Source organism: Rattus norvegicus, chromosome 2 (assembly GCF_021556685.1).
Source record: "Rattus norvegicus strain SHRSP/BbbUtx chromosome 2, alternate assembly SHRSP_T2T, whole genome shotgun sequence".
Classification (NCBI taxonomy): Eukaryota; Metazoa; Chordata; class Mammalia; order Rodentia; family Muridae; genus Rattus; species Rattus norvegicus.
Genome location: NC_141535.1, coordinates 45,092,220 through 45,119,546, shown reverse-complemented (window position 1 = coordinate 45,119,546; position 27,327 = coordinate 45,092,220). Strand labels below are relative to the sequence as shown.

The 27,327-nt window shown below is 45.1% G+C and overlaps 1 protein-coding gene across 3 annotated transcripts in view; it reads left to right on the top strand.

Moving 5' to 3' along the window:
• Map3k1 (mitogen-activated protein kinase kinase kinase 1) overlaps positions 1-27,327 on the top strand; it is a 65,849-nt gene that overhangs the window by 19,425 nt on the left and 19,097 nt on the right. For all 3 annotated transcript variants that reach the window (XR_015658137.1, NM_053887.2, XM_087614526.1), the window contains 6 exon segments: positions 14,531-14,681; positions 17,750-17,950; positions 21,147-21,347; positions 21,949-22,065; positions 22,426-22,574; positions 26,683-26,804. Coding sequence is in view for 2 of the 3 variants with exons in the window: in NM_053887.2 (NP_446339.2) it covers positions 14,531-14,681; positions 17,750-17,950; positions 21,147-21,347; positions 21,949-22,065; positions 22,426-22,574; positions 26,683-26,804 (941 nt within the window). In the remaining variant the exon portion in view is untranslated.

The following is a 27,327-nucleotide window of genomic DNA, read 5'->3' as shown; positions in this document are numbered from 1 at the left end:
CATAAGGAACCAAACTCATAAAACTCATAAAAATAACCCAGTCAGTAGTTGAGCAAATGAGTAGGCAGCGGGGTTGGGGATTTAGCTCAGTGGTAGAGCGCTTGCATAGGAAGCGCAAGGCCCTGGGTTCGGTTTCCAACTCCGAAAAAAAGAACCAAAAAAAAAAAAAAAAAAAGAGTAGGCAGCTCTCGTGGCTATGGGACTATATGGGTGTGATCCCAGCCAGCATAGGGGAGTTTAGGAGGAAGAAGGTTGGGTCATCCGCACTTACATAGGAGTTCAAGACCAGCCTCAGCTACATAAGACACTGTCCTAAAAACCCACAAGGGAAGACTGCTTTGAGATTTCTGCCCTCTGGAAAACCTATCCTCTGGAAAACCAGCTGCTGAGGGTGGGGACGGTGGCCTGCTAGTAGGAATGGTAACTATAGAAGTCACTGTGGAGGTTCCTTAGAAAAACACAAGTAGAATTCCTGTGTGATCCACCTGTACCACCCCCAGGAGATTCCTAAAGAATCTTAAGTCCGAATACAGCAGAGTTACCTACACACTTGGCAAGGTATACAACCAGCTTAGATGTCCATCAGCGGATGACTAGGTAAAGAAAATTCCCAGACACAGGAGAACCATGCAAAGGAAAATGTGCAGATGTTTAACAAAACAAGCCAGACTCGGATAAATACGGCATATTTTCTGTTGTCTGTGCAATAGTGTGTGTGTCTGTCTGTCTGTGTCTGTCTCTGTCTGTCTGTCACACACATGGGCCCCAAAGTAGAAAGAGGACTACTTGATAAGAAGGGGGCCATGGGATGAAGCATCAGGAGGGTAATGGTGGACAGCATATTACACACATGTATGAAAATATCATAATAAAACTCATCATTCATGTTACTGTGTGCAAACAGCACAGCTCACCTTCTTGGGTCTTACACTTCCTGCCAGCTCTGTCTTCCCCCTGTGTCTGGGTTGCCAGTTCTGGCCCTTGCCATCCTTGGGCACCACTCCGGGCTAGCTTAGTTCTCTGCTGCCTCCCAGGTTGCTTTGCTGATAAGGTACCCCTGCCCACCTACGGGACACAGACTCTTGGATCTTCCTCAGGGCTGTGTTTTCTCACTAACCTCAGGAAAATCAAATTAACTAGATCACATGGGCAAGCCTCAGGCAATGAGAAAGGTCTGTTCACGAAAGACAAAAGCTCCTGTCTTGGTGTTTTCCTGGGGCACCGCAGGAGTATTATCTGAGCTCCCTTCTCCACACAGCGCCCCTCAGGGCATGGCAGATGTTTCCACGGGGCCTCAGAGACTGCCCTCACCACACAGGGATCTTTTTGGTTTGGAGGCTCCTGTGGGAAGAGCATTTTTTTTTTCTCAGCATCTGCATACCTGAGGGGCCTCGGTCAGCACTGCTTGTAGACTGAAAGCTGAGTGAGACTGTCTTGCCCTCAGGTAGACACAGCCCAAGGAGGACAGTCTACCCTATTCAGCTTGTACTTATGTAGTCCTTCTCTGTGCCAACCTTTCTACTGAGACAATGCTTGTAGAGTTGTAACCCACTTCTGCCCTCATTCAAAATCTGGTGCTAGGGACAGGCTAGGAAAGTGCCGTGTGCAGGAGGCTGGAGGAAGGTTCTCTGCACTGTTAGAGGGGCTGTGGTCTGGGGGGGCTGAAGTTAAGTGTCTGGGACACTGACCTAGGGGCTTCGAAATGTGAGCCTGTAGACTGTTAAAAGACTGAGTGGGGCGATGGCTCATCAGTTAAGAGCACTGATGCTCTTCCAGAGAATGCAGGTTCGATTCACTCCAGTCCCAGGTAACAGGAACTCCAGTACCTTCTTCTGACCTCCTCAGGTACTTAAGCACATTGCAGGCAAAACACTCTCCCATCAAAGAAACAATTTGAATAAAAAAGTTTAAAAATAAATAATTTTAAAAACCTGCCCTGCCCCTAGGGGTACAGCATGAAGGGAGCTCAGGCACTAGTCCCAGGCGGACACACGAGGGAGAGCGCGGAGGAAGAACTTTTGTGCTTCCTTCCATGGTGCTAGGAAAACTCAAGTTTTATCCACTGCCAAGTGGTTTCCTTGTTTCAATTTGAAAGTCTTGAGGCTTATAACTGTGTCGTCCATTATCAGCCTAGTTGATAGTTAATTGAGATAGCCGTTCCTGACAAAAAGGATTGGCTGCCGTGCGCGTGTGTGCTTCGAAAGAGTCACTGCTGCTCTAGTGGGAATGGTAGCTTCTGTCACACTCTCACGCTTGTCTTGGAAGCTGGTTCCAATGGGAGACTTGGAAGCATGAGCCAACAGCTGTGAGTCAGACCCTGCCAGCCAAAGCAGCTTGGTCCGGCTAAGTCACAGCTTATGCAAAAGTGAAAAGAAACGGACATTTATGAAGGGCTTCAGGATTCCAGCGAGGTGAGGAAGACATTCCTTAGGAAGACCATGACTCCAGCTATACTTGCAGCCGGATGTCAGAGAGAATGCCACTTCTGTTCTAAGTGATTTGTGGGCGGGTACCTTTGCTATTAATAATTGTCTAAATTACATTTTTAAGGAAGGAGCGCCCCCTACTGAGTAAAGCGTTGTTTTTCTTGAGCCCCTTCCCTTCCCATGATCTTTAGTTTTTCAGGCCTGGGCAGTCAGCTCTAATTGGTCCATCTTGCAGTAGAGGGGATTCTCCTAACTCTGCAGGGCTCCAATAGCTGGGATTCTTCTAACACCAGGTAAACAGCACTTGACACAGTTCAGAGCTCGGCCGTAATTTCCGTGTAGCAAACCAACTGGCTCAGGTGGTTTTGTCTTCTCTCATGACGGACAGAGCTGTTCTAAAGAGTGACTGGGGAGAGTGACCGGCTTGTGGCTAAGGCCTGGATCTACTAGGAGCTACATTCTCAGGGGTGGGGCTGCTGTGTCTCCTGAGATGATCCCTTTACAAGTCACTACAGGGATTCCTGAGATCCACTTGCAAATCCAGAGATCTACTGGGGTGTGATCCACCCGAGCTTTTTCATTCTTAGTTTTGTTTTTAACAGTAGTGTGTTCTCTCCCTAGAAGTTGAGGGCATGGATACTAGCAAACCTGCCAGTGTCCGAGCTACGGAATGCGGTTTCAGAATTTTGCAGTCGTGATGTTTAGAGGGTTGATAGACTTTTGTTAACATGGCTTAATTAATAACGAGGCATTTGTCTTAACTTTACCACTTTGCTGAACTATTCAAATATAAGGTAGTTTTGAAGGGCTAATGTAAACTGCGATCTGAATTGATTTGTACTGTGTTCCTATGTATTGTATAGCTGGTGAAAGGATTTGTATCAAGATCATGAACTGAGTAATACAAGTGTAGGGGCTGCAGAGATGGCCCAGCTGTGACAAACATGCACATTTGCTCTTGCAGAGGACCTGGGTTTGGTTCCCAACACCCAGATGGCAGCTCACAGCCATCTGTAACTCCAGTTCTGAGAGCTCTGACATCCTCTACCGGCCTCCATGGTCAGTGCTCTGACACATATGCACACACACGCGTGCATGCATGCCACACACACACACACACACACACACACACACATCTTTTAAACACCACAACTTTAAGGAGTTAGAATTTAATGTAGAGGGGTTGGGGATTTAGCTCAGTGGTAGAGCGCTTGCCTAGCAAGCACAAGGCCCTGGGTTCGGTCCTCAGCTCCAAAAAAAAAAAAAAAAAAAAAGAATTTAATGTAGAATCTTTGTGTGTCTAAGTCAGAAGCACTAAGTGTAATTCACAAGCATTTAGTAATGTGTTGTTTGAGCCTAAGATGAATCTTGAAGTGACAGATAACTAAATAATGAATATTAACTGATCAAATAACAGACCTGAGAAGATCGTTTTAAAAATATAAAATACTCGGTTATGGCAATAGCCACGCTTTCAGATTAGCCCTCAACGGCTGGTGTGAGCCAGGCATGTGGCAGTAATCCTAGCTCTTGGAAGGTAAAGTTGGGCGGGTGTGGGGCTCCAGGTTGTCTTTGGTCACAGCCGACCTGGGATATATGCGACCCTGTCTAAAAGTAAAAATAAGCCATGATTTCATGAGTTGATACAAATTAAGCATTTCTTGTGCTTTTATTCCCGATTCCTGGTAAAGTAGGCCAGGCGCCTACAAAGAGGCCTGTCCTAGAGAGTTGGAGTTGAGCGTAGGATGTCAGCGTGGCTGGGACTGCCACTTAGTCTTGGCAGCCATCCCCAGCCTCCCTCCAGCCCGCTGTTTCCTGACTCCCTGCACTTCAACACCCAGGGTGGTTTCGTGTCCTCTAAGGGAGAGCATTCCGAGACCACAACAGTAGTGCTGTAGTGTAGAACAGCCTAGAAGGCCATGCTTCGCACTGGCTACTTTCTTGAATGTTCTTAACAGTTTTAGCTTTTAAATGATGCTCATGGATAGTGATTAAGTTAGTGCCGTTTTTAAAATAATAAAGTGTTGAGTGCCTTCCTGGACCATGCTCTCCCAGAAAGCGTATGATCCACAGAGCCTCTGTCTAGATGGTGATCATACAGGAGTCTCACGTTTAAATACGCTGGTCAGCAAGGGTATTTGTTGCTCTAGGAAGCTTTGTTTCTGATGCCATGTCCTCGTGCCATAAGAAAATTATACCCAGCATTTGACAGGAATTACACGATCCTAGAACCTACACAGAACAGTCCCAAGTCTGACTGACCCCAGACCCCAGAACAGCCTCCGCAGTAGTCTTCATGTTCTTCCTGTTTCTAGTCAGGTATCATCCTCCGAACCCAATGGCAAAAGGTGACGGTGGAGTGGGTGATGTTCTATTTAGTGTTTTCATGTAGATAGTAAATATTATGTAAAAAAAGGTGTGTGTGTGTGTGTGTGTGTGTGTGTGTGTGTGTGTGCGCGCGCGCGCGCGCGCGCGTGTGGTCACTTATATAGAAAGCAGCATGGTTTAAGTGGACAAGGAGAAAGGTTTGAGGACAGAAAGACCTGGTTTTAAAGCCCCCAAGTTCTCACTTACCTGAGAGTTCGCTAGACCACTTGATCTTTCTGTAAGAGTCTATCCTCAGCAGCGACCACGAGTCTTACCCATAGCCGTGCTCAGACCTGGAGCCACTGAATATGGACAGTACCTGGGGCAAGACCTGGACCTGCGGAGGCCTCCACAAGCATAGCATAGCAGTAGCAGCAGTGCTCATAGTTACAGCATCTCCAGTGTCTCCATTTTCCACAGGAGATCAGCAGGGCAGGTGTGAAAGTTAACTTCCTCCTAAGTACTGTACATACAGATCCATGCTCTGGAGCCGCCTTATGTAATAGGTTCTGTTAACCCCACTTCACGGCGAGGAGATGGAGGCACAAAAGTGTTGAATGACGTGGACCTAAGATATAGCTAGTAGCATTTGACCCTAGGCAGCCTGGCTCCGAGCTCACACCCCTGGTCAGTGAGTTGACATCTGACCTTGTTTACCCTGTCCTAGGAACATGCCTTGCAAGAGATACGATCTGTTGATTAAGGAGTCCCTTGAGTTTTGTTTCATATTTGAGTAATGTGTGTATAAATTTTCTCACCAAGTACAGCTTGTTAAGTGTTATCTCAGTTTTTCTGAGCTTGGTGGCTGTGGTCCCTTTGGTGCCTCTGTTCACCGCACACATGCATACCTGCACTGAGAGCCCCCTCCTCAGTGTAGGTTAGCGAGTGGCTGTGGTCAGTTGCTTTGTGTCTTCTGCAGATCCCCACTCCTCTTTAGCTGTGTTAGCCTTGCAGCCTCCTCCAGGGCCCGATGTCCTCTGACGTGATCCGCCCTTGAGCCTGTCCCTGCCTACACTCAGCTGTGTATGCTGTAGGCTGAAGGCTCACCGGTGCTGTGCTTCAGACCCCCAGGGTCTGTTACAAGGAAGAGAACTCTCTAGGACTTACTCCAGAATTCACTCCTCAGCTGAGAGTCAGTGGACTAGGCAGGGGTAGCTGAACTCAGGCTCTGCCAGTGGTCGGATGGAGACAGGATCCATTGTCCAAGGACCACTTCCTTCATTGGGGGATCCAGATCTGGAGTCTTTGTTGACACAGACTCCCTCATCTCCCTCCCTATTTTAGCTCTTGAAGGCAGTGAACTTTGTGATCACTTAAGCCCTACATTAACATCTAAGGCAGCTGGGGTCAGGTTCTTCTCTGGAAGGAATATTGGCTGTTGAAATGGGGTCCGTAAGCAGACCCAGAACAGATTTCTGTAGTGTGTTCCATGGTGCAGGACCTCCGCACGCCGAACAGTTGAGAAGGCTGTTGTGGGCCTTTCCTGCCATGCACCCAGGCTTTCGTTGAAGGCTCTGAGACAGGCGCAGTGAACAGGCTCACCTGTTTGTCCCAGCTAGTATTTCCTGCCTGCCCACAGATGTGGCATTTGGGATCATAAAGCATTATCTCTTCAGAGGGCGTGACCCTTTTGTAGTTTGTACACTTTAATACTTTCCTCCTTCAGAGGTTCTGTGTCTGCTCCTCCCACTATTGACAATTGTTCAGGCATCACCACCTCAGTAGATCTTTCTAGACCTTTCTGTTGGTGAAGTTAACAATGATCGATCCTACTGCAGCAATGGGGTACTTTCGTATTTCTGGGACAACAGAGGTGATGTTTTTCTTGATTCTCTTAAACAATGTCCAGTGTACCTTTGTGCATTTATTTTTATCCTTCTGCCTGAGCCATTGCCTACATGGGCAGGCGTGCCACTCACCAAGTAGAGTGGTCTGCTAGCCTTTCAGGAACCTGTTAGTCTTCTACTTTGAGCATCCTACCTAGCATCCCTTCCCGCCCACCAGAAGGAAGGACAGTAGCCCTGGCTATCCCTCACGGTGCAAAGAAATTCTCTTAGCAAAGGCTATAAAAGAGTTTTGCATTCCACTTCAGTATTAAAATTTCTGGACATTTAAACCACATTAAAGGGTTTTATTACCGTAGAAAACAGTTGTTCAAAGTGCCATATATTGAACTTTGAGCCACTCTCCCTAAGACCTGAGATGGGAGTCTGTAATAACAATTGCTTCCCTCATAATAACAGCCTTGTTCACTGACTCTCTTAAAAGATGGCGCACATTTGGACAACATCCCAAAGGAAATCTAAACTTGGGATCATCATGAGGTAAAGCAGAACAGAGAAAGAGCAGTCACTATCTCTGCCAGTTGCCTGCCTCCTGACACCGGCTCCGGTCAGTGCTCCCTGTGGAGCTCTGGCAGGAGGTAGCAGGCTGCCTTAGTGAGATCCGCACCACACACGTGGTAGAGATCCAGCCTGCTCCTCTACTGAAGTGTGAGATCTCATTAGGCTTGGCCACCACTCTCTGGCGAACCGGCCCAGGCCTGGATGTGTCAAGTAGCACAGAGGGGCGGAGTTCTTGAGAGGAAGTAGACAGCCAAACACTGTTTTTAAAAAAGTGCATCCTTTTCCTCGCTCACTAAGGAAAAGGACGCACGTAGCTTCCCATTCTCCCTTCCCCAAAGCTTCTAACGGTCCTCTGTCAAGCATCAAGGACACAGCCAGGAAAAACAGAAACATTGTAAATATCAAAAGGATACAAGCTTTCATGGGTGTTTGTTGGAAAGGAACAAATGGGAAATAAGACTGTTGATCCTAAACTCCCTTAGAAAACTTTGGGCACTCAGAGAGTTATTTGCATTAAACCCAACAGCGTTTCCGGATTCCTGCAGAAAAGCATTTGGAAGTACTGTGACCAAGATGATTTCTTTGATGTGTGAAAAAGGCTTTAACTCAGTTTTAATAAGTGCATAATTGATGCAGTTCTGCTGCCTTCTAGAGACTTGGGCCCAGCAAGAGCTCAGTGAGGAAAGGTACTTGCTAGGAAGCCTGGCAACCTCAGTTCGTCCCTGGACCCACACGGGGACAGAGAGAGCCAACCTGCATCTCTGTGCATATGTGAGGGTACACACACGGTAAATAAATATAAAAGATGTTAGAAAGACTCGGACATGCAGTTGACTTCATAGACTTCATAAGTTACAGGTGATTGACAAGTATGGAGGGGAGGGGAAGCCACATAGTCCTATTCACTTTTTAAAAATTGACATAAGAGAAATGGATTAGCACTTAAGATGTTTGCCACAGAAGCCTTGACCACCTGATTTCAACTCCTGGAATCCACTTAAAAGCCAGATAAAGTTGTCTGAATCTCTAATCCCCGAAGTCTTGTGGCAAGGTGGAATTGGGGACAGGAAGGCCAGCGAGGCGCTGTAGGCCAGCTAGCCTGTGGAGCAGAGGAAGTGACCAGACAAGAAGGACCTGCCTCGCAGCCGAGGTGGACACCCGATTCCTGACGTGTGGACCAGGGTACACACATGCTACTACTGGTGCCCACATATACATGCAGGTACAAATACACACATGTATCCACTGGCACTTATATGCATACGTACATGCTGGCATTGATACAGGCACGCACACCCATGTACATGCCAGCACTCATACACACAGTTATTTTGAAAAGTGGTTTTTGCTGGATAGTAGCTCTGACATTAATAGTCCCTGTTATTAAATGGGCATGGTGGGTTTTCAAACAGTGTTACCAAGAATACTCATGTAGAAATAGGAAGACCCTTGGGTATCCTGTTTCTCTTTGAAGTTGTTTGCATGTTCCCTCGGGCACTAATCTGTGGTGGAGTCCCAGGCTGTGAGGGCTGTGGCTATTACACGCATTGTTTCTCTAGGTCTGTTAATTAGAAATGATGGCCATGGTGTCTTGTTGTAAGGTTTGCACACATTGCACAGGAAAGAGCCTGCTCCCAAGCACTCTCTCCTGGGTCAGTCAGTGAGCCTCAGTTTGCAGTGTGGCTGCTTTGCTACGCAGACCATACTGGCCTCAAAATTGTCATCCTCCGTCTCAGTGTTCTGAGTGCTGGAATTAGAGGTGTGTGCCAACCACCACAGCTAACTCCACCATGCTATTTTGATTGATTTACATACATAATATAATTCCAAATAGTCCTATACATGCCTGGTATAAATTCATTTACATGGATTCACAGATGAGTTTCTGTTTATTATCATCCAATGTGATTTTAAAATTAAAAGTAATCCTCAACAGCAATTGCAGGGTTTTTGCAGTATAAAACATGGTACAGAAATGCAAAGGTTCCGTGTAACATTAACCTAATGATGCACAGCCACACTGCAAACTGAGGCTCACTGAGGGTGTAGCCTAGGCTACAGAGTGACGCTGTCCCTGGAAGAAAGGAAATCGGGGAATAATTTGTTGTTTTGTTGTGCTAAAGAGAATGTTCATCCAACTTGGGAAAAGCTAGCTTGCTTCTCCTTGTAAGGTAAATGGGCACCATTACCTAGAAGAACCTAAAATAAAATAAAAACCTCCTGTGAACTTGCTTTGGTAGTGCAAGCCATTACATGTGCCCACTGCCTGTGCCGACTTGAGTGTTGCATTGGGCGGAGGTGGGAGGGCCTGCCCTTCACCTTGGTTCTTCCTGCTCAGGAAGAGGCCAGCTGTCGCCAGCGACAGGCTGTCTGGAGAAAAGACAGCTGTCCCAATATTGAGCTTCAGACTTTTGGGTTTGTGTTGTTTTGTTTTCCTATCTGCATGCTCACATCTAGTTTAGTAGACTGTGAGTCTCAGCTCACATCTAGTTTAGTAGACTGTGAGTCTCATTGCTTTTTGTCACCTGTAGAGAAGACCGAAGTTGCTGCTTAAGTAGGTTTTGTTTTGGTTTGCTTGTTTGTTTAACATAGGACCGTCTGTGCACGTACAATTTTGCCTCCCCTTGCTTTTCTCACCTGTGCAACGGCACAGTACGAGCCCCAGCTCCTGAGAGCGGTCCTGACTCAAGCAGCGGAGCTCTGCTGTGCCCTGTGCTGAGTGAAGGGTCCTCACACATCCCCCACTCACCGCTCCTACTGCTGTTGGGGGCAACAGCAGTCCCCCCCTTGTTCTCCTTGCTCCTTGGAAGTGCTATGTGCGGGTGGTGTATGAGCTCCTGCTGCACCGAGTGCTTGCATGTCTGGGAGCCGTGTGCGTCTCACATAACCCGGGTCTTTTTCCACACGTTCCCGTCTGGACTCCAAGGGTATCAAGAGTCTCCTTAGAACAGCTACCCAGAGTCTCCACTGTTAAAGTAGTACCTGTCCACACTAAGGACCTGTGCTAACCGGGAAGGTTGTGTTGGACACTGGAGAAGTAGCTGCTCCCGCCACACAGGAGTACTCTAAGCCCAAACAGAGTTTGTGTGCTTCTCAAGCTCTGGTAGTAAAATGGATGCCATTGAAAAAGAGAGATGCGTTATTAATGTAGCGCAGGCTGACCTAGCGCTTACAATCTTCCTGCTTCAGCTTCCCAGATCCTAGGATTACTGAGTCGTGCCCCCAGCCTGGTTCATAAAATCAGACTGCTGCCTTTACCTGCTGAGCCTTTCTCCAGCACACATCTCACCCTTTCTACTCCCGCATAGCCTGTCAACTTTTTAAAAATGCTAGAGTTCTAAGTGTCCTTGAAACCCTCGTATATGTATGTGTCTTGGTTGTACAAAACTGAAATCCAAGTCCAGCTTTTTGGGATTTTTCCCAGGGAATAGAGGGTGTTAGGGTATTTCATTCCAAACTAGATGATTTATATTTGTAGATTAATTTAGGAATAATGAAAACCCCTCTTAATAAATCACGCTGAAATCTTGGCTATACTGATTAAGGAATCATGAAAATGCTCCCTTGCTGAGATATGCTGTGGCCCTTGGAGAGTTCTGGCTTGTCACTTGGGACAGTATTAGGCTAGTACTAATTGCCTAATGGCTGCAGAGGGACCCAGTACAACCCTCATGCCTACTTTTATTGCTCCTCCCCAAGTTCTGACTTCTTCATTCTGTCTCTGCGCCTAGAGTTTTGTGTCTCTCTTGTTCTTCTGATGCCATGCCATACGCAGTGACACTTTTCAGGTATCCTACTTTCAAACTACAAGATGGCCAATACCATCTCCACACAGAGTATCTTTGAACCAAGGCATACTATTGGACCAGCCAACTATGAACTACAGGATGGGTTCAGTTCACAACAGAAAGAGAAAGCTTCTGGGGACTGCCCCGCCCCCACCCCACATACACACACCTCTCTAAAAGACATAGTGTACCAGGCCCAGTATACTTGGCTCCACCCATAGCGAAGTGCTGAAAATGCAGCCCATCCTGGAGGATCTCCCAGTGCTGTGAGGAAACTGGGAATTTAGCTCCTCAATTTTAGATCCTATTACAGTGGCTATGTAGCCTGCTAGGATAGGATGGCTAGTGACTACAGAATGCTGGAAGGGGATTTTGAACTGAAGACATGTGAAGGTAGGAAATGATGTTTCTGGAAGGAGAAACTCTGTGTGTGTGTGTGTGTGTGTGTGTGTGTGTGTGTGTGTGTGTGTGTGTGTGTACGTGTGTGTGTACACCTAGGAGATAGCATATACATATATGTATGTATGTGTGCCTGTATATGTATGCAGACTATCTGCAAAGACATGTATGACTTGTCAGTGTTCTTAAGGAGGAAGCACCTTAGTGCTGTAAGAGCAGGGCATGCCTGGTGTGTAAGGCACTCCAGGGAGGGGCCTAGTTTATGGACCTGGTGAACTAAGATGCTTAGACCCAGACATTAATATCATCACAATAAATAATGTAAAAATGACCTCTTACAAGATGGACGGAGGCTCTTGAGGCACCTAGAGTTTAGCAGCTGTACTTCACAGGTGTAGAAAGAGCCAGGGATTAGAACCCTAACATCAGGCTGAGGAGGGGTTTTACAGTTCTAGGTCAAGCATAAAATATCCTCTGAGCCTCATGTACCCCGGGTCAACGAAGAGACCCCGCTAGTCTGTCAGCCTTATTCTTGTACTAAGTCTTGAAGTAGTTTTCCCCAGAAATATGTTGGCTTTACCGTAATCAGTTAACATAAAAGGTCAGATATGTATAAACTGTTTTATCCAAAAGCAAGTATCTTTGTAGGTAATAATATTTGTGGTGCAGTATACCACACACACACACCTACACACACACACACACCTACACACACACACACACCTACACACACACACGCACACACACACACACACACCTACACACCTGCCACGCTTAACCCCACTAGAAGTTCCTGGTGGCTTCAGGCCTTCTGATTATAATCCTGCTGTAGCTGTTGTATTCCGCGGCCAGCAGATCACTGCTGTGTACGTGTACACACACATACCCGGCACCCAGGAACCCCGTCTGTCCACGGACGGAAGACTTGCTAGGGCTGTGAGTAAACGGGGTAAGCCTGTGAAGAAGACTTGTTTCCTGCTTCCCGCTTCAGAGACAACGGAACAATGAGGTTTTGTTTGTTTGGTTTGGGTTTTATGACATGAAAAATGGGATGTATTGCATGTTTTGTTTTGTTTTTTTTTCTGAGACCTCAGCATTTGCAAATTATACCATTTTATCATCTATGAAGGAAAAAAGAGTCACCTAAAAAGTTACATTTCATCGCTCAGAGCCATTCAGATTTTAGATGATACAGAGTAAAAATGCACATTTTAGAATTAATTATACAAAATATTTATAAGGAGACTAAACCATTTTGTTTATATTTGTAGATTAATTTAGGAATAATGAAAAGTTCTCTCAATAAATAACATCAAAGTTCCAGACATAATCACCAGGATCTAGAGGGGTTAAGCGTGGCAAGTTGGGGGTGGGGGGTACTGCACCACGGATACTATTTCCTACAAATATACTTGCTTTTGGATAAAATAGAGTGCAGAGTGATTAAAATGTTAAGTAACATGAAGCCATTCGGGTTAGAGTCGTAGGAAAGCCCTGGGACTGCTGAAGATGGTGGTAAAGACCACTCATTTCCTCTGTGGCAGCACCACTGTACTGCCTGGCCTTGGTGTACAGGGGGTAAACAAAGCTTGTGCCGCCTCCATCCGTGTGCAGACAGGAGGGAGAGTGGGCACCTATTTCCTCTGAGCTGCCCCAGCCTGAAGGAGGCTCCCTTAAAACTCTAGCAAGGAACATTTATCAAGCCCCTGGGAGGAAACAGTTCTCTGTCTCCAGCAGAGTTTGCAGTTAGAGAGAGGAGACCTGTTTGGATGCCGCAGTGATCACGTTGAAGGAGAATTAGCTGTGAGAGTGGGAACTGACACAGCCTCTGAATGGTTGGGGAAAACTCGAGTGTGTAGCCGTGAATTCAGTGAGAAGTCAGAGATAGCCTGTCCAGGACATCCCGGAGCCATGCGTCCTGGAACCTAGGAGAAAAGGCAGGAGCTGGCTGTGAGAATAAGCCAGCTCCAGAGACCCGGCCAGACCCGAGCGCCCCTCTCACTCCCCAGCCATTGTTACTGCAGCCTGGAACCTTGTGACTCTTCTGAGCTGAGGGTTTCCTTGGGTCCTCCATTTGTTTCCTCCCAGAGCCATTTCAGATGGTGTGCTTGCTGCGTTCTCCCTAGCACCACAGTATTGGTGTTTCACTGGAGTCGGATGAGCATGCCCTCTGGTCCTGTGTACCGTGGGGTTTTTGTTTTGTTTTGTTTTTGTTTCAATAAAGGTGCAGCTTCTGAGTAATGATTAACTGGAAAGTTCCTCAACAAGTTCGAAGTTACCATTTAGTGAGTTCAAGGTCATCCTTTCTGGTGTTTCTCTGAGTGCTTCCCCTTCCTGTCAGGGTACAAAAAAATCAGTATGCTCTAGCTTTCCAAAAATAGTTACTGAACTTAGCCTAGAATTCTAAAAGTTGGTACTTCTCCCAGAATGCAGGTACTTAGCCTTCCCTAGGAGCTGGGCTTTGAAGTCCATACATGCATATGTGCACGCACGCACACACACCAGTAAAGATGGGTGCATTTCCAAACCAGTGGTCTTCCAGAGAAGACTTTATGATAGTGCTTTCACCAATTAGACTATGTCTAATAGCTCCCCCAAGTCCCTCGCTTAAAGATTATCTTAATTCTGGCAACTCATTATCATGAAGTGAAGGTCAAAATGTTTGTAGCAGGTTGTTTCCTGTCTGATTATGAAGTATACATACCAAGGGCTTCATCATAGTCTTCCTATTCCGGGAACATGCAGACTTGATCATTCAAGCAGCGAAAAATGATTTTAAGGTATTGGCATGAATAATTAGAAATTCTGGAATAAGGGTAGTAAGGTACTTCCCAAATATGTGTTTCTTGTATAATAGTGGCGTGGTGAGCAGCCTTTGCTAATGTTTTGGATTCGTTCTGGTAACTACTAGGAAAGGACCTGCATTGTATTTCAGTAAGCCTACAGCGTCTAAGTAGAACCTCCTCCCTTGAGAGGTAATGTTGAAATTGGCGGTAGCAGATGACGCTGAGCAGTACCCACCTAAACACAGAGTTCATAATGCACGTTGTTTTTACACCTTACCTCCATCTTCCTGTGGGGTTTGTAGTGATCTTCCCAGGCACCTGTAACAGCGTAAAACAACCAGGTGTTTACTTGTGCTTAGGGATTATTTCTTGTATCTGACGTTTCTCTTTGTCCTTTCTTATTTCTCCCGTAATTTTAGTCGAGAGATGGAGAATAAAGAAACCCTCAAAGGATTGCACAAGATGGATGACCGCCCAGAGGAGCGAATGATCAGGGAGAAGCTCAAGGCGACCTGTATGCCTGCCTGGAAGCACGAGTGGTTAGAAAGGAGGAACAGGAGAGGCCCTGTGGTGAGTGCGGTGGGCACCGGCTCCGGGGGGAGGAAGCACACAGGAAGTGAGAAGCTTGGCTTCCTGTTTCCTTGAAATAAGTCATAATTAAAGCCCTGCTCATTAAGCCACTTAAACCACTATAGGAATGTGTTTGGTGGGGTTCTTAAAGCAACACTGCCCTCTAATGTCAGGGTCTGTACTCTGTTCTGAATGAAAATTCTCATTTATTTGAGATGCTTTATGTCTGATAGGAATCGAATTTCCAGAAATCTTTCAGGAAAGCAGGAAAAAATAAGATTAAATAGACTTGGGGCTAAAAATAGCATTTATGGAGTCACAAGAATAGCTAGGTTAAGAAGGGGAAGGATCCTGCATCCTGAGCTGTGATTTCCGCCTAAACAGTTGAAGACACTGTTGTGAAATGTGCTTCTGCACCCAGACAAAGGAAGAGGCGTTGCCACCAGTCTCTAAGACACCGGATTAATACTTTCCTTTTGAAATAGAGACAGCAATGATAAGATTCATTACACTGCAGCCAGCACCTGACTAAACCCTGCACACAGTCTTCTGGCCTTCTTCCTCGTCCACGGGCATCTTTAGGTTTAAATCTACTAAATACAAAATAAAAATGTCAGCTTTGAAATTCCATTCTATGTCTTAGTGTTTGCCTGCATATCATGTCCCATGTGTATCACGTATGTACCTGGTGCCCACATATGGGGTCCTTCACCATTTCATTCTTTGGAGAGGATGGAGAAATCAAGGACTGAGCTTAGAAAACTTTGCTGAGGACTGGAGAGATGGCTCAGTGGTTAAGAGCACCGACTGCTCTTCCAGAGGTCCTGAGTTCAAATCTCAGCAACCACATGGTGGCTCACAACCATCTATAATGGGATCTGATGCCCTCTTCTGGTGTGTCTGAAGACAGCAACAGTGTGCTCATATAAATAAATACATAAATAAATACATAAATAAATAAATAAATATTTAAAAAAGAAAAAGAAAATTTTGCTGAAACACTTTTAGAGTGAGAGTGAAGAGGGGCTTATTTCTGCTTGGTCATTGTAGAGGACTGAGCAGTGAAAGCCTTCAGAGCTTAGAGCATGCTGATCAGAGTTTAGAACATGCTGCATCAGAGCTTAGAGCGTGCTGATCAGAGCTTAGAGCATGCTGATCAGAGCTTAGAGCGTGCTGATCAGAGCTTAGAGCGTGCTGATCAGAGCTTAGAGCATGCTGATCAGAGCTTAGAGCATGCTGATCAGAGCTTAGAGCATGCTGATCAGAGCTTAGAGCATGCTGATCAGAGCTTAGAGCGTGCTGATGAGAGTTTAGAGCATGCTCCTCTCCAAGCCCCTGGAGCTGGAGTTACTTACTCTGCAGTGCTGTATATGTCAAAGCCAACCACATTAATGTTATATTGTTTAAAACTAATTTTTTCTTACTGTCTACTTTCTGGTAAATAGTTACATACCTGCCTGTGTATGTGGGGCAGGAGGAAAGAGAGAAGAGATGTGTAGAATAAGTAACATAACATATAGTCCTTGAGCATTGTTGCTCATCCTGCATTCTGTGGCTTACAGATTTCAAATTACCCTTAGGACGTTTACTGTGTACTTGGAAAGTCTAATTATGTTTGTTTTGTTTTTATGTTTTTATTCAGTTGCCTTTAAAAGCATTAAATAAAAAAAATTCAAAAAAAAAAAAAAAAACCAAACCTCCAAACAGGAACCCAAGGCTTATACACAATGAGTAAAAGTAACACACAAAGTAACGCAAAGCACTTGACAGGCAGGTACCAGAGGTGTGGGCGGGCAGACGAGCCATAAAGAATTAGAACAGATAAAGAATGTAACTGGGCCAGTAAGACGGCCCAGTGGCTAAAGGACTCTCGCCAGGTGAGACGGCCAGTGTTTGGTCCTCACGGTGGAAGGAGAGAACCAATTCATACAAGTTATACTCTGACTGCACACACAAGTAAAGAAGTAAATGCAGTTTCAAAAAAGACCTTAGGGGTGGAGTCATGGCTCAGCGGTAAGAGTATATACTGTCCTTGCAAAGGGACTGAGTGGTTCCTGGGGCCCACATCTGGTGACTCACACCTGTAACTGTAGCTCCAGAGAGGTCACCGCTTGGTCATCCTCGGGTCCCTGTGCCCATGTGCACGTATCTCCAAAACTAAAAATAATAAAGATAAATCTTTTTTAAACTACAAAAACTTTAAAGAATGTAGGTTGCGTTATCAGAGGGCTAACGAATGGTAGGGTTGTAGCTAAACTTAAAGGATGGGTGAGCTTTCTTCAGCTGGGACGGTGCCTTACATAGGAGGAGGTGCAAGAATGCAAAGGGGCAGGCGTCACTGTCTTCAGGGTGCGGTGCCCAGATTTGGTCCAAGAGGCCTATATTTAAACATGGCAGTAACAGCAGCAGGTTGTGTAAATTGCATGTTTCCAATTTAAGAAATTGGTCTTTAAGCTTGAAACCTCCCTGGCTTTTTCTAGCCCCTTAATCTGTCTTCTTCCCCTTGGCCCTGAGATTTGAACCTAAGGCCCCATATGTGCTGGGAAACCTGTGTACCACCAGGCTGCACTGCCAGCCCTTCCCTACCTTCTTGAGCTAAAAATATTGTAAAAGTAACATGTTTTATGATAGTGTAATATGATCAAACTGTATTTGACTACTTAGTACCCACTTTAATACCTGTTTTAATGGCCTACATTATTTTCAAATACAATGGAATAGTTCTTCAATTTCATTGAATAATTCTTGAAGTGCCAATTTTTCTGTATTTGATTCCTAATTTAAGTTGATTCTGAATATCAAATGAGCTAGAGAATACAGTAAATAACAATTAGTGGTTTTTCTGTAATTTTGTACGGTAACCTTAATTAGTATAAACAACAAATAAACTGCATCTGTGTAAGTAAATACCAGTGACATAAAGTAATACCAAATAAAGTGTGGCCTGTTACCTGGTATATTTGTGTTAATATTGTATAAAAATGCAAGTTCATTTCCTACCCTGTGATGTTCAGATGTGCTGTTTTTATATTTTTAAGTAAGCAAAATATCGAACTTTTTCGATTCAGGTGGTGAAACCAATCCCTATTAAAGGAGATGGATCTGAAATGAGTAACTTGGCAGCTGAGCTCCAAGGAGAGGGCCAGGCAGGCTCTGCTGCACCAGCTCCCAAGGGCCGACGAAGCCCGTCTCCTGGAAGCTCCCCATCAGGGCGCTCAGGGAAGCCGGAATCCCCAGGAGTGAGACGGAAACGAGTGTCCCCAGTGCCTGTAAGTTAAGATTCGAACCCAGTCTGTTCCTGTCTGTCATCCTGACTCGCTCACCACAGGAGGGGTAGCCCGGCTGCCACAGAGAGCAGCTTTCAAGTGAGATCGAAATGATCCGTGGGAGTGTGGGTCCTAGGATCCACAAGACGCTCTGTCAGGTCAAAACTAGACTTGCAAGAGAGGTGCTCTGTGGACGCTGTCAGGTCAAAAATACTTTTATACAGACACTGGGGGTTTGTCTGCCTTGTTCAGCGCATGGGTAACTGACAAAGTTGCTGGTTCTCTTGCCCCGAGTAACACTAGACTACAGCTTCAGAGTTGGGGTCCCCTCTGTTAGCGTATAGTGGCCTTGTTCCGGCACTGTCATATCTCCTGTACACCTGCATTGCTCTCTCACAGTTCGGGCTCCTCGTTGCTATATCTATTGTCTGTGAATGAAAGGGGCTACTCTGATTTAAGAAGGCCTTGGTGAGCGAAATAGAAATCATGTTTTTGAATCTCAGTGTGTATTATTAACCCTGCGATGCTTGATTAAAATGGGAAGCTTGCCAGACCCTGAAATGTGACCACCATCCAAGGAGGAGAATTTATGCAGGTGTTGGGGTTGCAAGATGAGCTAATCACCCTGTTTTTGTGGAAAAAAAAAAAAAAAAGCATTGATTGAAAAACTGGCCAACAAAGTATGGCTGCTTAGACATGCATGTATTTAGCAGACATTTTCCCTAAAGCAAACTAGATGAAACTGTCTCTTGAACCAGTCAGTTGGTGTTTAATTTTAGAAAACAATTCCCACTGTGCTTGACTAGTCCTCAGTATTCAGACCTTTCCGAGACTGTTGATATAAAATGTTTTTTCAACATTAAGTGTATCTTTGTTACTTAGCAAACTAACATTTTCGAGATAATTAGTGTGTATGGAAGGGAAATCACTGACAGGATCCATTCAAGACGTACAGTGTACCCTAACATGCCAGTAAGAAAAAGCACATACAGTTTTTTCTTTTTCTTTTTTTTTTTTTTTTTTTTTTTTTGGTTCTTTTTTTTGGAGCTGGGGACCGAACCCAGGGCCTTGCGCTTCCTAGGCAAGCGCTCTACCACTGAGCTAAGTCCCCAACCCCCAGTTTTTTCTTATTCACATCACAGCTACCTCCATTGGCGCTGGACAGATGGCTCAGTAGTTCAGGGCCCTCGCTGCTCTTCCTGGCTCCCCCAGGGTGCCTCACAGCTGCCTGGGACTCCACTGGTGGGGAATCAGATGCTCTCTTCTGATTGTGCGTGCATTACACATACACAGTGCGCCTCCATGCTTGTAGGTAAATTTCTCGCACACATAAAATAGATGTAAAGAAAAGAGGCTGCTGTTCGAGCTTTGGCTTAAAGTTGGGGTGTATGTGATAGGCACATACAGTGTCATGGGGAATGGGCATAGTTTTCTGAAAGGGCTCTCAAAATACCCCTTCCTTTGGTGGTCAGATTCTTTCTGTATGTGTACTTTAGTCAGCATATATCACAGCAGACCAAAGAGCTCTTTATATTAAATCAGACATCAAAGAGATAAGATGGCACAGGACAGTAGAGACTCCTTCAAGCACTTCCTACGTTTGAGGAGTGAGTGGACGGCAGTGAGCACAATGAAAACCTTAAGTTTCCCTGGCTGTTGTTAAAGCACGTAAATCCACCCAAAGTAGACCATTATCACGAACACCGATGACTGCACTGTAACTGTGACCCGCTCATACATTTGAAAATTGGGGGCAGGAGCTTGTCCTGTTCCTGATAGCCTCTGCTCATTCCAAGGTGTCTTCCGGGCTCATGCAGTGCTTCCTTGGCAAAGCCCCAGCAGCAGCAGGGGCTGTTGATTGGCTGCTGGACCAGAGCAGAAGCTGCTGTGTGCAAACTCTTAGGCATCCATTTGCAACTTGATTTCATGAGGCACCAAAGGGAAGGAAGACTCTTGAGTGTATGTACACACACACACACACACACACACACACACACACACACACACACACACTCGTATCTCCCTAGTCCCCCTTCCCAGACACCCTACCTTTAAAGCACAATAAGGATGAACCAGGCACCATTAGCCTGAAGTATTTTCTATGCTTGGAAATCAGACTGAGCTTTAATGAACCACAGACAGACAGACAGACAATTTGTTACATAGCTAGGGTGTACCTATCCTACACACCCACATGTGGCAGGGGCTCATTGTAGCCAGTCCAGCAATTGCTTCACCTTGCTTTGCGTTCAGCCTCCACAGGCTGGCTGGGCGTTACTAAGTCTGAAACTCCCAAGTTCTGAGTGCTGCCCAATCCACGGCATTGTTCTTTGCTCAAGTAAATGGTGCTGTAGTTTCTCTATTAGCAGCGATCCGTCATTAGCCCCGGGCAACACTGGCCTCTTTTGTCTGTGTATCTGCCTTTTGTGAACAGCATTCCAAGGAGGCACTTTGTCATAGGCACTTTATCACAGCATGCACACACGCACCAGTGTTCCATTTTCATTGTTGGATGCTCTGTTGTGTGACTATATACCACATTCTGTTTATCCACTCTTCCTCGGGCTACTGTGAGGGATAGCAGTGTGAGCATTTCCACCCAGTCTGTGTGCAGGTATGTTCTCATCTCTCGTGAGTTCATACCTAGGGTGGACTCCTGGGTAGACATTTAACATTTTCAGAAACTGTCACACCATTCATTTGCCGCAGCAGCTGCACACGTTACACACCACCAGAGAATTCTGGGAAGCTTTACGGTTTGGCACTGGTCATTCCGTTGCAACTGTTCAGTCCAGGCGTCCCCACCAACCATGATCCCTACTGGGTGTCGATGGCAAGACCAAGTTCCGGAGGGACGGAGCTCAGTGAGAGTGATGTTGTTTCAGAAGGTTTTGGTCAGCTTCTAAAGGAGGAAGCGTCTACAAAGGCAGTGGGGAGAGAGCATGGCAACCGCTGTGAATCCCATCACTGGCAGCCAGAAGCCCAGAAATTGCATGTTTACATTTACCACAAGAGATGCATTCTACCTTCACACGGTCACTTCTTTTTTTTTTTTTTTTTTTCCGGAGCTGGGGACCGAACCCAGGGCCTTGCGCTTCCTAGGCAAGCGCTCTACCACTGAGCTAAATCCCCAACCTCTTAATGTTAATTTCTTATCAAGGAGTGAGGAATTTACCTAATAAAAAACCATGTTGTAAAGTTCCAGAGTGGCAGAATCACACCACCTCGAAGAGCCCCGTCGCCAGATGGCTTCTCACCGTACAGCCCAGAGGAGACGAGCCGCCGTGTGAACAAAGTGATGAGGGCCAGGCTGTACCTCCTGCAGCAGATAGGACCCAACTCTTTCCTGATTGGAGGAGACAGTCCAGACAATAAATACCGCGTGTTTATTGGGCCACAGGTAACATCCGACACTATTTTATATTTAGTTGGTGTATGTACTGTTGTTACCCTGTGTACTAGGAAATGGTTTTGCTTCTTCTTGTGTGTGGTTAGAAATGAATTCACCGCTTCATTTTATAAATGTCATTTCATCCTGGAGGCTTCTTTTGTGGGTTTTGTTTTGTTTTGTTTTTGTTTTCATTTTGCAGCAGGGTCTTACTGTGCATCTAGCTTGCTTCAGGTTCACTTCGGTGCCTTGGCCTTCCCTAAACTCACAGTGACCTCCTGCGTCAGCTCTGCTTCACCCACTAGAATTACAGGCATGCATGTGCATGGCTCTGAATTTTATAAGAGATGAGTTAATTCTGTCTAGTAATTAAAGTGAGTTTAAAATGCATATAGGCTATGTATGATGTTTCTACTATAGCTTAGTACCTTGAGTAAAATAAATTTAATCTATCAAAATAGTGCAAATAGATTGAATATCTGTGTCTTTACATGAGGATGATGAAGATATTAGCAGAAACTTTAATAAAATGGACCTAGAGCAGAGCAGGACAGATAGAACTGTTGAACCTCACGGATTTGCTCACGACGACGCTTTTCTTTCTGTTCTGCAGAACTGCAGCTGTGGGCGTGGGACATTCTGCATTCACCTCTTGTTTGTCATGCTCCGGGTGTTCCAGCTAGAACCCTCCGACCCCATGCTATGGAGAAAAACTTTAAAAAATTTTGAGGTAATTTTTTAATATACAATACTAGGGTAAAATTGACGGTGGACTCATATGGTTCATCTTGAATTTTACCAAGAGCACGAATTTAAATAGTCAGTGACCATGTTGGGCATGTGAAGTATGTAGGAATTATCTGATGCCTTTAAAGGTTCTTTGGTGATTTATTGAGTGGCAAACGGTTGGATTTTCTTTTTTCTAAACTGTAAAAAGCAGTAAACACTGTCCTTAGTAAACGGCATTCTTACGTTTGAAGCTCTTATATCTGCCTTATGCAAATTTTATACAAATAAAGATGAATAATTCACCTCTCATATGCATAACCCTGGCATCCATTTCATTGACGCTGTCTCTTTCCAATGTTAGGTTGAGAGTTTGTTCCAGAAATACCACAGTAGGCGTAGCTCAAGAATCAAAGCTCCATCTCGGAACACCATCCAGAAGTTTGTCTCACGCATGTCAAACTGTCACACATTGTCATCGTCTAGCACATCCACATCTAGTTCAGAAAACAGGTTTGTACTTGTCAGAGCTGAGCACTGGTCTGTTGTCACGTCATACTTTTAGGAGGTTTTTTATTTTTTATTTCCTTACTGAATTGCTGATTTGCTATACAATGGTGTAATTATTGAGTCTTGGCTTTTCATGTTCAAACCAAAGATCAAGCGTCTAAAAGGTCACGTGAAGACATTTTGCTCTCCACCCTACAGCAGTAGAAATGACATAATGCCAGGTGTTAGTTAACGAGAGGCTGTTCTGTCAGACATTACTGTAGCCAAGCCCCTGACAGTGCTCCTTCCCTCTGTCCTTCCTTCTGTCCCTGGGTCAGGTAGATTTGCCAGTGTCCCACAGATAGTGAAGCCGAGGCACTATGAAGTAGAAGAGAACATCTGTAATTCTTCTATAAACAAACTTTATACAAGGCACAGTGGTTTTCCAAAATCACTTTCAAGTATAGGGTTTTTATATCGTATAACGTGAGTACTTCTTCCATAGATGTCTTCAGAGAATCTTTGCCTGGGAGAATATGAGCATTTCTCACTAAGTAGGCAGGCCAGCTGTAGGCCAGGAGGTTCCATCCCACCACTCACAGCTACAGTGCTTATAAACTCTGCACAGCGCAGTTGCTGGGAAGATGGCAGAGACAAGCTCCAAGGGATGCAGAATGCAGCCTAAAGGAATAAACATGGGTGCTTTCAAGTCTCCGCTATCCTAAGGAGACCGTTATCCACTCCATAACGAACTTTCCTTTCTGTTCTGTGGCACTACATTTTGGTGTAAAAATAAGATGTTTTTGTTGCCGCACAAGGGAGGAAAGGCATCTGTGCCCTTGGCCCCCTGGTTGAGAAGCACTGGCTGTGTGAGATCTCATCTGCATCCCATCCCAGACTCCTAAGTACACAACTGCCTCAGAATCAACAAAGCAGAGGGAAGTGGAGCTGAGGGCCCATTGAGCAAATGAGAGGGTTTTTTTTTTCCATCTATGGAAAACACAAATATTTGTGAAACAAAAGATCTGGCTTCCTTAGATGTGGAGAAGTCAGAAGCGGCTGTGTAACTGGTTTGAGTCATAGCATAACCAGAATGTGGACATCTTAACTCCTATCCAGGTTTCATGCTGTTTCTAAATAAATGGGGGAGTCGGGAGGTTGGTCTCTCTTTATCAAGCTTCAAAAACCAAACTCACTTTCTCCTTTTGTTGAAGAAAGAAAAGAAAATGTTTAAAGCTAGACAGCTAAAGCTTAAACCAAGTTTCTAAGGTGAGCAAAGACACGTTCTTAATGTGGGCCAGAGTCTGAGGTTTCCAGGGGCATCGTTCTGTCAGTGGTGTGGGCTCAAAGTTTGTCATATTGTGTACACGTTCGTTCCATGTAATCACATATTTTTATTGACAAACTAAATAATAAAAAGAAAACCTGGGCTGGAGAGATGGCTCAGTGGTTAAGAGCACTGACCGCTCTTCCAGAGGTCCTGAGTTCAATCCCCAGCAACCACATGGTGGTTCACAACCATCTGTAATGAGATCTGATGCCCTCTTCTGGTGTGTCTGAAGACAGCGACAGTGTACTTACATATACTAAATAAATAAATCTTTAAAAAGAAAATGTAAAGAGAGATTAATCTGAGGTCTAATTTTATAAAACTTTCAAATGATATTTCTAAAAAGTAGAAAATAGAGAAGGTTCGAGAGGTAGCCCAGCAGTTAAAAGCACTGACTGTTCTTCCAGAGGTCCTGAGTTCAGTTCCTAGCACCACATGGTAGCTCACAATCGTCCATAATAACTCCAGTTCCAGGGGACCTGACACCCTCTTCTGGCACCAGGCTTGCACGTGGTACATACATGTACATACAGGCAAAACACTCACGTGCATGCAATAAAAATCCAAAGCAAACAAGATGAACGCAAACTGAAGCTGCACAAAACCCCTCCAAACCTGAAAGTGCAAAGGCGATCCTACACCTTCGTACAGAAAAAATTCACAAACTATTCATAAAAGAACTTTTTTGTTGTTTTTGTTTTGTTTTGTTTTGTTTTGTTTTGTTTTTTGAGACAGCGTTTCTCAGTGTAGCCCTGGCTGTCCTGGATCTCAGGCTGGCCTCAAACTCAGAGATCCACCTGCCTCTACCTCCTGAGTGCTGGGATTAAAGGTGTGTAAACATGTCAGTCAACCCAATAACATTTTGAAAAATGCTTAATGAAATCCACACCGGGTAGAGAAGAGAAAGGTAGGAAAGGGTAGATGAGAGCAAATATAATGGCATGTATGGGTGGAGACCCCACAGTGAAGTCCGTCACCTTAAGCTTTCTACATCACAAAGATAAGATGTCTATGAGTGTTTTATTTAAAAGCAAATATTTATATAAAATTTTGTATTTCTCCATATATATGAATATAAATATATATGGAAAAATGGCACATTTTCCTTTGAAGGGAGCTTTGGTAATGCAGCAGTTCTGTTCTTGAAAGGCACTGCACTGTATGTAAAGTAGTCCAGCCTTTCTGGGCAGGAGGGTGGTTTTATGAAACATTTTCATATCCTGCTCCAGAACAGGCGCTAGCCAGAGCCTGGTGCATTGAAGAAGTGAGCCATCTTCAGTGGTTTATGTATGTGTGGCCTGATGTTATGTGTGGCATAGTGTAGTGAAAATATAGGAAAAGGTTTTTTTGTTTTTTTAAGATTTTATTTATTCATTTATTATCTATAAGTATACTGTAGCTGTCTTCAGATACACCAGCAGAGGGCATCGGATCTCTTTACAGATGGTTGTGAGCCACCATGTGGTTGCTGGGAATTGAACTCAGGACCTCTGGAAGAGCAGTTGGGGCTCTTAACCGCTGAGCCATCTCTCCAGCTCTTTTTTTTTTTTTCCGGAGCTGAGGACCGAACCCAGGGCCTTGAGCTAGGAAAAGTTTTAAATAGCCAGCAACAAATGAATGATTGAAATATCCTCAGTGTAACCAGACGTGGTGACTCGGGCATGTGGTCCATGTATTCCGGAGGCTGAAGGAGGAAGGCTACCATGAGTCTCAGGCCATTTGGGCTGAGTAGTGAGTTCCAGGCCAACTTGGGGTACACAGAAGGGCCCTGTGTACACTGCACCCCCACACACAAATATGTCCATGTTATGAATATGTCCAGTAACCATTTAAAATTACACCTCTGAAGACTGTTGAATACTCTGGAAAATGTTGATAAAGGAAACCTTACGTGAGTTATATTGCTGCCTTATAGGTATCAATTTTATATATGAAATCACATGCATATAACTGTTAGGGAGAATTGTGATGGCACTAATAGTGTCTGTTATTACAGCTGGCCTCTCTCTCTTTAAGTGTTTATGGGCCACTGGGTCTGTGTTATAACTGTCAGTTATGCCCTAGTAGGCTCAGGTTTTCATTGATAATATGAAAGTGAACAGATTAGACCACTGTCTATAAAACTTTATTTATAAAATAGGCCACACAATGACTGGATCACGTTGAGTTTGTTACTCACTGTTCTGTATTTCTGTGACTTCTAAAATATCACAAAAGTAGACTCAAAAACGTTTGTGATGATTTCTTAAGCTGCAGTGGTAAGCAGATACATGCGTAGTTAGAGTCCATCAAATCGATGAACATTATGCCACTATGTACATGGCTGGGCACACTGTAATCCCAGTTCTGGGGCAGAGGGACCATTTCAGGGATACAGCGTCCTTTCATGGCGTTGTAGTTCCTCCGTTCACAGTAAGGACAACGCAACTACAATCTGTGAATCCAGTTCCATGATTCCGCTCCTAATCCCTGTGTGTTAAGGGGAGAAATAACAGGCAGGTGGTGATGCACACCTTTAATCCCAGCACTCAGGAGCTAGAGGCAGGCGGACCTCTGAGTTTGAAGCCAGCCTGACCTACAAAGTGAATTCCGGGACGGCCAGGGCTGCACAAGAAACCCTATCTCAAAAAGAAAGAGACAGAGACAGAGACACAGAGAGAGACAGAGACACAGAGAGAGAGAACTGGAACTGCCCAGCCGTTATTCCATGGTGTTGTCTGACAAGAAACTGGCTAATGGGTGCACATTCCAGAGAAGTCCTCCGGATTTGGGTGCTTAGTATTTTGCTTCCTTCCCTCACAGCATCAAGGATGAAGAGGAGCAGATGTGTCCCATCTGCTTGTTGGGCATGCTGGATGAGGAGAGCCTGACTGTGTGTGAAGACGGCTGCAGGAACAAGCTGCACCACCACTGCATGTCAATCTGTAGGTGGCCCGTCCTCCCCGTGCTCAACCTGGCTGTCCTCTCGCTGCTGCTTTACTTAGGATTGCAGGAAAATGACTTGTGGGGACATTGTCTAGAGCAGAAGGAAGTCCTGTTAAGCTCCACATAACCTGTTCCACAGGTTGGGTTGTGGGGTCTGTGTGGATTGAAAATAAAGCAGTTTATATTCGGTGATGCAGGTGAAAATGGAAAGAACACAGACTTAAAAGCTGCCCAGAAGCTGTCAGGACAGAAAGGGTGGAAGACCTGGGTGGGCTTTCCAGAGGGTGAGTCTGAAAGGCTAGCCACAGAATGGAGTGGGGGAATGCTTCGAAGAATGCTAACACAGCAGTATCCTCACGAGTGGTAGAGTAGCATTTGTGTAGGTACCAGCATCAGGATTTACTCTGCTGACTGGCCAGCTTTGAGATTGGTACCCTATCAAATTGTCTGAGGCTCCTTCTGTATCCGTCCTATACTCACTGTGATGAATGCTTAGGACTTGATAGCGTCAAACATTTACAT